Genomic DNA, 16060 nt, shown 5'->3' with positions numbered 1-16060 from the left:
TTATACACGCTTAATTTTACTTCAATATTTATAATAATTTATACCTATGATGTAATAATATAACAATCATACCTAAAAAGTAGTAATTATAGATACCGAATTAAATTATGTGGCTTTTTTCAAAGCTTATTTTCAATTTTATTGATATTTTTGAAAGAAAAAAGTTTGCGAAACTCATAAAAGTTAATGAATTTAAGTCTTTTGATATGAACAACCAAAAAATTGATTTATGTTTAATAATATTAAACTCATGAACCTTATTATTTACCCACAAATTTTAAAATTTAATATCATGATAAAAAATCATAAAATTAACACATTATCTTCTAGAAAATAGCCACAAAGTTTGACAACCATATACCTTAGTCAAAATAACGTACATGATAACTTATATTGATCAATTTGGTTCTATAATACTTAATAATTTTAAAATATTATAACATAAATAATTTAATAAAAATGCGTTATATTTAAAAATATTTGATCAATCGCGTTATAAAATGTTTTCTTCTGGTTTGATGATAGTAACAATGAAATGACCTTTTAAAATATAAATTTATTTTACTCATCCGGTTTTGGTTTCTTCTGTCTTACCTAAAAACAAAAATACAATTTAGTTTATTATTTAATTTAACGTTTAAAATATTTTGTTGAATAACTTTTTGGACTCATTTTCATTATTTATTTTAAATTAAATAATTTTAATTGTAAACTAAATTATACCAAAGTATTTTATTCCAAACTTATATATTTTCATTCATTCCCTATGGAAGGGGATAAGAATACTTCCACATCCCATTAACCAGTCGTAAGAGGCAACTTGAGGCAACAAAAATGAGATTGCGTTAGTTCGGCCGATATAAAATTTTGTCAAAAAATATAAGAAGTCCTGAACAAAACTTAGGCGGGTTGCCCCATCTCGGATGTACGCGGAAACAACAGGTGAGAGGAAATAAAGTAGTCGGAGACAGAGAAAGCCTTAAGAATAAAGTGTTTGACCAGCCGGTCAATTTGTGCGGTAGCTATTTCAACAGTTATAGTTACAGGTCTACCCAATGATTGTAGTGTCAACGTTATAGGGATATCATAACTAAACTGTAGGCTTAGTTCGTATATAGAGAAAAAAAAACCCAGCACAGGGGGGTCGCGGCAGAATGGTGACGTGACATAGTTGGATCAAGTATAATGATATCTGACAATGATTAAAATCACTATAAAAAAAAAACGCTTTGATTCAAATCTTTAGATAGTGTTTAATTTTAAAATATTGGTGAATTATTCTAAAAAATAACATGATCTGCTAGTTTCTTATTATTATCCTGATTAAGATAAAGTATGTCGAATGAAAAAGGGATTATTAAAAAATATTATTTATCATAAAAAAATTGTGTTGATCCATACACTTTTCAATAAGTTATAACATTATAATGTTAAAAATGTAAAAAATAAAATCGAGAATTTTCACACGAAAATAGCATTCGGTAGCCATTTTCACCGTGAAGACATTTACAGAGGTCAAATTTTTTTTTTTAAATAAAGTATATTACATTAGCTTTAATTTAAGATATATATAAAAGTGTCAGACCTTCCGGAACATTTTTAAAAGTTAAGTTGAAAATGTTGTCATTTTAAATCCCCCCCTGTGGACAGATTAAGTGTCAGATTTACAAAAATTATATGCCAAATGATAGGTAAAGACATCAAGCATTTATAAAAAAAAAAATTTAGTGATCCATACATTTTCCGAAAAGTTATAGCATTATTAAGTTAAAAATATAAAAAAAAATTATTTTCCAAAAATCGTAATTTTTTATTAACTTTGATGTTTAATTTTCACCACGAAGACAAGTCCAGAGGTCAAATTTTTTTTTTCCATAATAAAGTATATTTCATTACCTTTAATTTAAGATATATATAAAAGTGTCAGACCTTCCGGAACACTTTCAAAAGTTAAGTTGAAAAAGTTCTATTTTCTATATGCATTTTTAGCTTCGATGCGAAGCTGAGAAGGTATTGGTTTTACTATGATTTTTTTTTGTGTCTGTTACCACTTTTTCTCAGCTCACACCGAACGGATTTCTTTCAACGATACGTCAAAAGATCACAAATCGTATCTAGTTGAAGACATTACCCTTAAATTGAAAAAATTTCCCTCATTCCCCGTAAATGGGGGAAACCTCCAAAAAAATTACAAATTTAAAAATGGCTAATTTTCGAAATTTTTAAAAATTTTTTTTACTAAAAACTACCGTAACTTTTTCAAAAATGAACTGTATTGATATAATTTTTTTTTTTTATAGATGCTTGATGTCATTACCTATCATTTGGTATTTTTTTTTTGTAAATTTCACCCTTTATTTGCCCACAGGGGGGGTTTTAAAATGACAACTTTTTCACAAAAAATTTACTTTTTCAACTTAACTTTTGAAAATGTTCCGGAAGGTCTGACACTTTTATATATATCTTAAATTAAAGCTAATGTAATATACTTTAATTTGAAAAAAAAAAATTTGACCTCTGGACTTGTCTTCATGGTGAAAACGGCTACCGAATGCTATTTTTGTGTGAAAATTTTCGATTTTATAATTTACATTTTTTACTTTAAAGTGCTATAACTTTTTAAAAAATGTATGGATCAATACAATTTTTTCATGAGAAGTAGTATTTATATACATCTTTCATTGGATATACTTTTTTTTTAAATCAGACTATTTCCCTATATATGGGGGGGCTTCAAATATAAAAAATGCATATAGAAAGTAGAACTTTTTCAACTTAACTTTTGAAAGTGTTCCGGAAGGTCTGACACTTTTATATATATCTTAAATTAAAGCTAATGTAATATACTTTAATTTGAAAAAAAAAAATTTGACCTCTGGACTTGTCTTCATGGTGAAAACGGCTACCAAATGCTATTTTTGTGTGAAAACTCTCGATTTTATAATTTACATTTTTTACTGTAAAATGCTATAAATTTTTGAAAAATATATGGATCAATACAATTTTTTATGAGAAATAATTTTTTTTAATAATCTCTTTTTCATTTGACATACTATATTTTAATTAGGATATTAATAAGGAACTAGCAGATCATGTAGCTTTTGGAATAATACACCAATTTTTTAAAATTAAACACTATCTAAAGATTTGCATCGAAGCGTTTTTTTTTTATAGTGATTTTAATCATTGTCAGATATCATTATACTTGATCCAACTTTGTCACGTCACCACTATGCCGCGACCCCCCTGTGCTGGATTTTTTAGTTTCATATATTCTTGATTTATTAGTTATTATTTTTCAATTCATCACTTGTACTTTAAAAGGGTGTCAATTTTATTTTTTTAATGGTAACACAAATATTTAATTATTTTATAAAATAAAAAATTATCTAAATAAGAATATGACTGATTGACAACAAATGTTGATTTATATTTTCGAAAGTCAATACTATTTTATCAAATTTTGACTAGAGTTGAGGCGCGGGATTGACAATATTTATCAACAGACATTTCTCGGCCACATCTCACTTGCCGTTCGTTATACTATTCTAAAAGTTGTTATCGAATTTTAAATTTTTTATTTCAATGTGCCAGTGCGTACCTGAGATTAGAGATTACACACAACCAAATATAATAAAAAAAAAAACCCACCACAGGGTGGTCGCGGCACAGTGGTGACGTGACATATTTGGATCAAGTATAATGATATCTGACAGTGATTAAAATCACTATCAAAAAAAAACGCTTCGATGCAAATCTTTAGATAGTGTTTAATTTTAAAAAATTGGTGGATTATTCCAAAAGCTTCATAAACTGCTAGTTCCTTATTAATATCCTGATTAAGATAAAGTATGTCGAATGAAAAAGGGATTATTAAAAAATAGTATTTCCCATAAAAAAATTATATTGATCAATACACTTTTCAATAAGTTATAGCATTATAAAGTTAAAAATGTAAAAAATAAAATTGAGAATTTTCACACAATAATAGCATTTGGTAGCCATTTTCACCGTGAAGACAAAATGAAGTCCGAATTTTTTTTTTACCATTATAAAGTATATTACATTAGCTTTAATTTAAGATATATATAAAAGTGTCAGACCTTCCGGAACACTTTCAAAAGTTAAGTTGAAAAAATTAATTTTTTGTAAAAAAGTTGTCATTTTAAATCCCCCCCTGTGGGCAGGTAAAAAGTCAGATTTATAAAAAAAATATAACAAATGATAGGTAATGACATCATGCATCTATAAAAAAAAGAATTATATTGATATGTTCATTTTTAAAAAAGTTACGGCAGTTTTTAGTAAAAAAAATTGAAGAAATTTCGAAAATTAGCCATTTTTAAATTTGTAATTTTTTCGGAGGTTTCCCCCATTTACGGGGAACGAGGGAATTTTTTTCAATTTTTGAGGGTAAGTCTTCGACTAGATACGATTTGTGATCTTTTGACGTATCATTGAAAGAAATCGGTTCGGTGAAAGCTGAGAAAAAGTGGTAACAGACACAAAAAAAAATAAAAATAAAAAAAAAACACATATTAGTAAAACCAATACCTTCTCAGCTTCGCATCGAAGCTAATAAATGATTTCTTATATGTTAAATAGAAAAGTAAAAAGGTTAATTACGACTTTAATATATAGGTGAGTCACGAATATTATAAATTCAATAACTTTTGATCCAATTATAATTAACTTAGTTACTCGTATACTTTAACGCAGTTTGTTTTATAAAAAATAAGGTTAAAATTGATTGTGTAACTAGATACAATTATTGATCGTTTAACGTCTTGTTGAGCAATGTCAATCAAAGTAAATAAAAATAAACTAAAATTCTAAATAAGTCCTTGAGGAGCTCTTACAGTATTACAATTTACACTAAATATAAAATTTATCAATGTGGTTTAGTAGATAATGCCTACACAATTATTTTTTTTTTGCTAAAAAAATTAAGTATAAATAGATTATGTTTTTTACACAATTATTAAGTTATGTATCAGATTAAAACATATCGTAATGAAATGATTGTAATATTTTACCAGTTGGTGTTCTTTGCTTGTAAGTGGTTTATTTTGAGCTTTAGCTATGTGATTATTGTTGAGATCGTCATTTGACATGGAAAAAACAGCTACATAAGTACCATTTATACGGTCATTGTCCGCATACCCGTTAACGCGTTTAAATTGATACCTAGGTATTTATAATAAGTTAATACTTTAGTAATCTTTGATTAATTACATATGTATATTGAAATACTTTTACCTGGACATATGTCCTGTTTGAGTTTTATATCGCTTCCTCGTAGGATATATAGTGGTGGTCATGAATCCTTCATCTTCATCAGTATCGTTTTCATCATCATTGTTGTCGTCGTTGTAGTCATAGACATCAATTTCATTGGCTTTTTTCATTTTTTTCATCGCTTCCAAAATCCAAGTACTAGATGGCCACGAAGAAGTTTTTGGCGACTTGGATTGACTTGGTAACTGACTGTGTGATGATGATGACAATGATGGCAGAATAGTATGTGTTATTTGTGGCGAGTTATAGCTACTCTTTGTCATTGTAGCCATAGAACTTGATTCATCTTGTCCCAGCAAACCTATAAAGATCAATATAGTTATAAATTATCCTCCACTGTTTTTATATAGATCATAGTATAAAAATTTAATAAGTTTATTATTATTTATTCAGAATTCTAAATGTTATAGGTATCGACCTATTCAACTGCTCTAATATAAAAAGTGAAAACGCAAATTGGTCTCCTGAATTTCTTAATTTATTGATTCCAATTTATCTAGTACTTTTAAGTATAGCACATCATAATTTTGTAAAAAAGTATTATTTACATTTAAATGCTACCCTTCATTTTTGCCCAATCTTGTTTTTTTTACATCCAAACAGTGCGGTCAGTTTATTTTTGTTATTTAAAATCACATCATCCGTGATAACTATATAAATATAGATTTTACTTCAGTTTGAGTACTGAAATTTTTCAAACAAACAAAATTAGCAGATAGACTTCTAAGTAATAAGAAGTAAGTTGTATACTTCAAGCAGTAATTTCAGAACTTATTCTATAGATTGCTAGAAAAAAAATTATAATAAAAAATGTTAGACCAACTTAAATCTACAATAAAACTTTAAAAATTTAACCAAAAAAAAAAAAAAAAACGGGAAGTGAACAATTTATAGATTTACTAGAAAACAACAAAAAATTATCAAAAACTACGTTAAATAAAATGTTAGCTTAAGAGGAAGGCTTTCTTACGTCATGAAAGGTCAAGAACTCTTAAAATATGTAGTAATACACAAGTTTTAAATGTTCACATGTTAATACTTCGTTTATTAGTAATTGCAAGATTTTTACTAACATTTTGCCTGAAATTTAAGTTTTTTTCTAAGGTGGTTGTAATTTCTCGATTCTTCCTTACTTATCGTCAGAAACCCTTTAACCTACATTTTAATGGTGATAACTTACAAGAAGTTGTGCGAGCAGCAATAAAAACTTTTACGGCCATTGCAATACTGCTTACCGAGTGGTCGTAAAAACTGCAGTCAATTCGTCTAATCCGCCATTTAGGCATACAAAATAAAGTTTTGATGAACCTATGTCTCTTATCAGCGAATTTCACCCACCATGAAACAGTTGACTTATGTTTAGGTTTTTAAAGAGCTCAAATATATTCAATTTTTGTTCAGTCAACTAGCACATGGATAGTGTAGAGACGCAGGGTATAATTCCAATTTTTTTTTTTTTTTGGTACGCATAAATAAAATATTGGTAAATTATATAAGATAGAAAAAGTTTAATTTATACTGAATATGCGCATAACAAATTGCATTTTTAATAACTTCACAATATTGTCCTCTGATCTCTAAGCGTCAATCAAACCGTTGTAAATTTAAATTCCATTTATTGTATATTATATGCGTGTTTTATGATCGACTCTATATTATTTGATATTTTAGTTTTTTAAATTGGTATAAAACTTATAAATTGTATGCATGAATCAATTTATAGGAAAAGTCATAGTTTTTATTATGGTTTTTTCACTGGAGTAAATAAAATGCAGGTTTTATATATTCATCATGATGAATATATGGTATCTATAGTACTACATAAGAAAAAAACAGTCGCATCCCAGCATTACCCAGTAATATTGTACACTTTGATATCTGGCCTTTGAATTAACTTAATGAATTATAGTCAATAGCAGCAAATGTTACAACCTTTTCGAGATTTATTAAATGTATATTTTTGGATATACACTTAGTCATTAAAATTATATATGTGAATTATATTTTAATAGCCTATTGATCTAATTATTCGGCTTGATGGATTTAAGCTAATAATATCAATATATTTATTTAGTTTAACTAAATTATAAACTTTAAGCAGTCATTAAATATAAGTAATTTTAATTATTCGTTGTAATTAAATATTTATAACTCATAGTTATAAAATTATATAAGCATTTAAACGTGAAAAAGTGATATTGGAGTTAATAACTTCCACTCAGAATTTATTATTAACTGTTGCTGCAAATTATTTTTCGAACATCCTTATTAAATTTGTTAAATTTTATATAATTATGATATGATAATTTGATTTTAAAATATGTTATTTAATATTAACACAGTTTTTATATTTTTTTATAGTTGAAGTGATAATATTTTTGTGAAAGAAATACTATTGTTATAATAAGTTTTTATCAAGAGACAAGAACATAAATAAAATATTATTAACCTATCTGTGTATAACAATTTTATTTTTATAAAGACAAATTTGAAATTCTTTTTGCTGCAACTAAATTGTACGATAATGCAAATCAACATATGTAAAATACCCCACAAATATAATTTTTACTTAAAATTAATAGATATTGGTAATGGACAAGTTAATATATATGTATATATATATATATATATATATCAATATTTAATTCTAATTTATATCAATAGGAATTAAAAGTATATAAATATAAATGAAAAATTATATAATTTTTGTTGAGAGTTTTCCTTAAGGGGACGCCATTCGACCACTATCCTCTATATAAAATTATATCATATATAGCACTTTAAGTGTTATTAAAAGTGCCATTGTCAAATTTTAATTATTGACTTCAACAAAGTAAATATTATAATATTTAAAAATGAGTTTATCATTACAAATATTTACTGTATTTCAATAGTTTTCTTAAATTTGAAATTAAGATGACATTTGTTTTTTTTGTAAATATATCGATACAATTATTAAGTCAGTATAATATTTCATTAAATAATATAAACCTAATTATGGGAGAATCTCTAGAACAAAAAGAGAATTCAAGTATTTTATATTATCTTAATATGCATAAAATATAATATTGTACATAAATATTTAATGAACGATATTGTTATAAAACTGTTATAAAAATAAATATTAGATTTAGTAGAATTATTTAAAACAGTTGAACAAAAATTCCTATTAGTTGCTTGAATCTTTTAGGTATTAGTAGTGTAAATAAATGTTAGTTTTTTTATAGAAAGTATTTTTATAATCAAATAGCTACAACAGATTTATAGATTTTGAGTTAGAAAAAGTAAAAGTTCAAATATTCATTTTGAATTTATTTTTTCTGGCATATTTTTAATACTTTTTAAATATTAAAGGACAACTCAATAAAAAAAATAACTTTTACTTAAAAAATGACACATTTTGATAGAAAATTTTTTTTTCAAATTGCTCGTTGTTAACTTAAGGGTGATATTAAATAAGAGCATGACGTCACAGATTCTATTTTCATAGCAGCATCCATACATTATTTATGAGACACTATTTTTAACTGCTAAAACATTTAAAAAACTAATTATATTATATTTTATTTAAGAAGATTTTTAAAAAAAAAATTATCCATTTTTTAATAAAATTTTTAATGTAAGTTGAGGTCATTCTAAGTTTCTAAAAATAATTAATGCAAATATTTATTGTTATGATATATGATTACGATGGGTAATTAGAATTATTATCATTCTAAGTTACTACATTCAATAAATGTGTCTTTATCAATTGTACTAATATACCAGTTTGCTTAAAATTTTTATAAAATTTAGTATACAGAGTGGCCCACCACTCACTGACAACTTAAATAACTTTTGATCTAGTTAATATTTTTAGTTGATTTTTTTTTTATAATATTAGTTATACGTTAGGTCTATAGCTATATCTCAATAATTAATTTTTTTACATTTTATTAAAAATATTAATTATTTTTAAATTTTAAATAAAATGTAAAAAAAAAATCTAAGATAGCTATTTTGTAGAGTAGAATTTAAGAAAAATTTTAGTAAAAAAATATCTTATTAATATTCAGTAGTAAATATTCTGTAGCGTTTTGAAGTTTGTGAAAATTTGAATTTTCATGTACTATTTTACGGTATTAAACATTGAAATACGTATTGAGAAAAGGACAGAAGAAAACGCTATCTTTTCATGATTACTGTGTATACATATGATGATAGTGTGTATACATTACAAACTTGGCATAAATACCATGATAAGAAATTAGATAAGGCAATTATTACTTATCACTCTCATTCAAAAGTATATTGAAAAGATAGCGTTTTCTTCTGTCCTTTTCTCAATACGTATTTCAATGTTTAATACCGTAAAATAGTACATGAAAATTCAAATTTTCACAAACTTCAAAACGCTACAGAATATTTACTACTGAATATTAATAAGATATTTTTTTACTAAAATTTTTCTTAAATTCTACTCTACAAAATAGCTATCTTAGATTTTTTTTTTACATTTTATTTAAAATTTAAAAATAATTAATATTTTTAATAAAATGTAAAAAAATTAATTATTGAGATATAGCTATGGACCTAACGTCTAACTAATATTTAAAAAAAAAATCAGCTAAAAATATTAACTGGATCAAAAGTTATTTAAGTTGTCAGTGAGTGGTGGGCCACCCTGTATATGGCAGCCAACGCAAAAATAAAATCGATCACATCACACGCCTATTTAAAAACAACAGAAAGTCTGAATAAAAAAAATTTGCAACCAAAATTGTTAATATTTTTTAAATAAATAAAAAAAAGTTGTTTTTTTACTTGCGTAGTACTTAAACAAGCACGGAAAATAAAAAATAAATATCTTTTAATTAGTCAATTCGATTACATGGCATCGAATCTAGTGCTTGTTTAGTACACTAATATGCTTTTATTCAATTGTACTTTTGTTGGTCTCCTCAGCGAGTAAATTTACAAAAAGAATATGATTGGAAATATTGATCTAAACCAGTGACCAAAAATAAATAAATATTTGTCCTAATTATTAAAATATTGTACATTTGCATAATATTTTATCAAGCATATTATTTAATATATAATAATAAAGACAAAAGTAATTTAAATAAACCTTAAAATATTCCAAATAGTTCATTTTTAAATAAAAATCTTGGAGCAACGAAATTAAATATTTTAAAATGAATTTAAAAATTAAAAAATATACAGGTGTTTTTTAACGCTAGCCACCCTATTTTAAATAACAATTATGTTATGAAAATTATTTATTGCTAGACTTTGCCTAGCTGGAGCTCCGCCCCACACCCAGAGAAAAACCTCGATCTATATAATAAATTCATTGTTCAATTTGATAAATATATCATTACTATTGAATCCATGATATATTTATCAATATGATGATTTTTTTTCTTATCTTGAACAATAATTATTCATAAGAATAATTATTTTGTTCGTATTAATAAAACATTATCATAAACCCTTGATAAAATTTCTCTATCAAAATTGATTGAGGTTTTTCTTTGGGTGCAGACCTAGGGCCCTACGAGCCTTACGTGCCGAAGGCGCTTCTTCAGGTCGTCATCATAAGTAGGCCACTGATTCCGGTAAGAGTAGCCGGGTACGCCGAGCACGATAAGTATTTTGCAAAAAAAATATTACATCAGAATGTTATTATTAAAATTCAAAAAGAAAATATAGTAAAAAGTATTGGGTATAAGGTTACTTATGTACTTGTGCGTACTTGAGAATAGAGATTACACACAACCATATATAATAAAAATAAATGATTTCTTATATGAGAAATATGTTAAATAGAAAAGTAAAAAGGTTAATTACGACTTTAACATATAGGTGAGTCACGAATATTATAAATTCAATAACTTTTGATCCAATTATAATTAACTTAGTTACTCGTATAGTTTAACGTAGTTTGTTTTATAAAAAAAAAGGTTAAAATTGATTGTGTAACTAGATACAATTTTTGATCATTTAACGTCTCGTTGAACAATGTCAGTCAATCAGAAACTGAGAAATTGTGTCCATAGATATAAGAAACCCAACCGAAAATTTCTACTTTATAAAAAATGTTTTCAATATTTACTATATTGTTCATTTTATAGATTTTTAAACATAAATAAATATGGATAACGCCATAAGATGAATTATAGAAAATAAAAAACAAAAAATATAGGAAAATATAAAATTCTTTGTTGTTTTAACTATTTTTATAAAATATTACTTTTCATATAAATATTTTAAAAATTATTAAAAATGTCAAAACTTTTTTAATGAACTTGAAAAACTTTTATTCTTTGTTTAAAAATATTTATGGAAAAAAATCTATGCAATTACATTTATTTATAGTATGTATACTACTAGATTCATCAAATAATTTTATAAGGCAATAAATATAATTTTATTTGACCATGAGTTAAAAATAATTCAATATTTTAAAGCTTATTATGGATTTCATAAAAAAACTACGATGCAGAAAGCTTGTGGCATACCACTTCTAATCAAAAATAAAAAATAATTTCATCACATCTTAATATAATCATTTACCACTTTCTTTTCAAGCAAAAACGCTTGCAAAATCAAGTTAAATAAGTAAACATGAATGTCTAAATCTCGATCCTATACTAAAAATGAATTATTTTTTTACCTAAAAAAATTAAATAAACATTTTAAACATTTTGTAAACTCATATATAAAATCTCTTTCTAGTGAACTATCATCCAATTAATAGGTTTCATACTTCGGGAGAAAACTTAATTTTGAGTCGTTTATAATTATATTTTTAGGACTAAAATCATTATGTCTCATAAATATTATAATCAATCTTTTTGATAAACATTTCATATTAAAATAAATGTAAATTATTAGGGATTTTTGTTTTTCGAACTGAACCAAACCGAACTTAGCGTGTTCAAAAATCAAAAATCTAACTAGTATAATCGAATATCAATTGATCAATAATAAATATACACATTAATATAATTTGTATGTTCATTAATAAATTAATATGTATAAACAATTTATATAAATAGAATGAATAAATAAATTCTTGTTTAATACATTTTATACATAAAATTATTTTAGAACTTCAAATTCAATACTTTTAAACATTTTTCAATATATACATTTTTTCTATGGATAACCCAATAAAATAATTTAGGTATGCCAAATAAGTTTGTTATTAAATAAGTGATATCAACTCAAAACCCTTTTCAATAAAAATAGAATCTAGTTTCGATAAGGAAGTTTATGATCATAAAGTTGTTTATCGAAGTTTACGTCTGAATAATATAATTTAATTACATTATATTACTATAAAATCACGAAACTAGAAAGTACATTGGTTATAAATTTTAATAAATTTTAGATATCCTGTCATAGATATGTTTTAGTCACTGTTAGAAATTTCTATCTAAGTTTACAATGTAAAATATTATGCAGTAGAATTATGATAAAAACTTTAACCAGTTAAATGAAATAATAATTTATCAAAAACGTATATGTTATATGTTCAAAGTAACATGTAAATAAAAATGACACAATAAAAAAATATAGGTACAAAAATGTTTGTTTTTTAAAAATAACAACATACCTGAAAAAATCAGTTATTGTAACTAAATTTGATGTTAAATATAATTTTTTAAATCAATAAAACAATATGCCCAAATATTAAGAATTATTTAAATAATTCATAAATAAATCATTTACTGAAAATATTAAATTTATATTCAATTATTAATGGTAAATTGAAAAATATTTGAATGTCGAAATGAGGAGAATAAATTATTAAAAAGAAATAAAATCCAGTTAAGTATCCCAAGATGACTTACTCAAAACCTAAAAGTACGGTGTTGATCGATTGTAACTGATCAAATGAAATTTACTTCTTAAAAACCCCATTATAGAAACAAATAAACTTCTTTTCAGAAATACAATAAAGCTTAATTTAATGTGCTTATAGTATCAATTGTTTTAGAAGGCTATCATCTATCTTTTTAACGATTTAATGATTCCAACACTTTTTTTTCATTTTTCAATCCTCAACTAATTTTATACAAGTCTTCTTTTTATTATTAATAGAATCATTAATAATTTTTGTTTTTCATAAAAAATCAGTCTACATAAATTTATATTGTGAATATTATAAATCAAATATCGATCGCAGCCACTATTATTTAATTAATGCTAATTTAACAAACTATTACAATCACTTCTCTATTTTGAGGTATTAACTTAAATAATACCAGCAGGATAAATTTAAGTAAGGCTAACTCAACAAGGTAATTTTTAAAATTTTGAAATAGATATATATGATATTTATAGCTTATGATAAATTTCTATTGCATTAAACATTTATTATAATTTAAACTATTTAATTTTCTACACAAAATTATTCTTATTATAACCTTTTAATACTATCTATTATTAATTTATATTGATAAATAATATCATGTTAAAATTGTTGGTCGAAACATTTTAATGAAAGTTGACCAAGTATTAAAATAATTAGATTCTTTTATATTGCAATTTATGAAATAAATGAATGTGTTAACAGTTGTACGATGCATGCCATAATGTATGTGTGCATTAGATTTATTATAACGCTTTAAAAGCGTGTTTGCTATATTAAAGTACTTACCCTTACACCACAATTTCTTGAGTGCTTCTTAGAGAAAATCCAAACTTTGCATTTTGAAATATTATAAGAGAGAAAGTTTTTTAACTCGCAGTTATTTAAAATATTACAGTTATAGATATTCAGTTCCGAAAAAATCTATTTGATTAATGATTCTTCACGAAAATACATGAGAATTTAGTTCTAAATAATGAATTGATATCAAGTTCTATTTTTTTATTGTAGATTAATATAAATATTATGTGTATACTCATTTCAAATTAAAGTCATTATATAAATTTGATGTACGTAAATATGAATGTATTTTTATATACAACTATCGTTATACATTTTGCTTGTTTTACCTATTAAAAAATATATATTTCTGATAAATACTCTTTCACTGAATGACATCATCTATTAACATTTTCAAGTAGGCAAGCTTAAAAAAAATAATTTTTTGAATTTTTAAAATTTCGTCTAAACAGTTTCTTTAAATTCTTAAATTATAAATACCAAATCTTCGATTTTACTATAAATTTCACTTTTAATAAAAAAATATAAAAATCATAAAATATTTACAACGAAAATAAAACACTTAGCTAGAGGCTAAAGTCCCCTATATAGCGTTGTAATTTTAACGTTTAAAAACGTAAAAAAAATATATATATAAAGCTGTAAAACGAAAATTATAACTACATTAACAACTTTTAGATTACAAAATCATAAATAAAAGAAATTAAAAAATTAAAAACGTTATAAAAAAACTCGTTTTACACTTTTTTAAATCGTTTTAAAATGTTATTAGACGTTTTATTATAACGCTATTTAATACTGGTAAATAACGTTTACATCAAAAAATCTATAAACTAATAGTTTCTCAAATGTTTAAAATATATAATTATTATTTTAATGTAGTAAATTGGCGATTATTTAAGTTATTACAATATAGGCTTTCGAGAAATAACGTTATAAGAATTTAAAACGTAAAAATATAATTTTTTTCTCAGATGATTAGTTCTACCTAAAAAAGGTATACACTTAAATAAGTTTTAAAAATAATAAAAATACTGAATTTAATACTTTCAAGAAAAAATAAGTTGTTTTAAATACAAGAACCATACAAATTCTATAAATTTGACACTGTTGTGGCCGAGATGATACGGTAGACAAAATAACAAGATATTGCGTCTGAATATTAGTTGCTATTTATTATGTTTAAATATATAACTACACACTTATAAATTATTTTAACGACTTAAATGTATTGTTACTAAATAATTCAAAAATAATCAGTGAGTAATTAACATAAAATATTCATTAGAGAGTCGTTCAGGTTAGACTCTATGAACTATACAACTCTTGAACGAGTAGATGACGAATTGCACGACACCTCAGGGTGACGTTGGCTCTATGCATTGAAAAGGACTGAGCAAGCATCGAATGTCTAAAAAGACTAGATGCTTACTTGGTTAATACTTTATATACAAAAAAAAAGCTTCAGTTCCCACGATTAATATATACTATCAAAATTCACAATTACAATTGGGCAGCAAAAAGCCAGTTCAAAGTATATTGAACTCCTAAATATGATTTTATCTAATTTAAAGCTAATATTAGATTTTGATTGAATTATGATCGTTTTATTGTTAAATTAACTTAGTAAAAATGTCATTTGTCGAGTTTCAACGTTTATTTAAGACAAAAAAAATAATTTAACATTTAGAATACATGATCATATTCTTAAGTTTATGAATTCAAAACAAAATACAAGTCAATTATTTCGTAACATTGTGTTTCTTTCATAAGATTTCTTTTACGCCATAATATAAAATCATCATATTTTCAAGAATCATTATTTTTGGATGGATTACTATCTTTTAAATAGGTGATTTAAAAAGTCCATAAGTCACTTCTTTGCCCAAAATCGTTTTATTATTATTTTCAATTCCCAATGTAAAGATACAGTTTTATGATAAAACTACTAGTATATCATTGTTTATACTGCCAACATAATGCGTATCTCGGTTTCTCTGGATTTCCAGGATAATCAAAAAACAAATTTGAATACAAGAGGTAATTTTATTTCTATAACTATCAATAAGACTACCAGTCTCACACAAAACTTTATAAAAA

General features: G+C 24.4%; 1 protein-coding gene across 1 annotated transcript in view; it reads right to left on the bottom strand.

Moving 5' to 3' along the window:
- Positions 1-47: 47 nt before the first annotated feature.
- Positions 48-16060, bottom strand: part of LOC126899874 (uncharacterized) — a 145139-nt gene continuing 129126 nt past the window's right edge. Inside the window, exons 6-8 of the mRNA XM_050675124.1 lie at positions 5260-5599; positions 5037-5187; positions 48-594 (exon numbers count right to left, since the gene is read on the bottom strand). Of these exons, the coding sequence (XP_050531081.1) occupies positions 562-594; positions 5037-5187; positions 5260-5599 (524 nt within the window). The 3' untranslated portion in view covers positions 48-561. The remainder of the gene's footprint in view (positions 595-5036; positions 5188-5259; positions 5600-16060) is intronic.

Source organism: Daktulosphaira vitifoliae, unplaced genomic scaffold (assembly GCF_025091365.1).
Source record: "Daktulosphaira vitifoliae isolate Bord-2020 unplaced genomic scaffold, ASM2509136v1 Scaffold_2, whole genome shotgun sequence".
NCBI classification, from domain to species: Eukaryota; Metazoa; Arthropoda; class Insecta; order Hemiptera; family Phylloxeridae; genus Daktulosphaira; species Daktulosphaira vitifoliae.
This window is presented reverse-complemented; position numbering and strand designations above follow the sequence as displayed.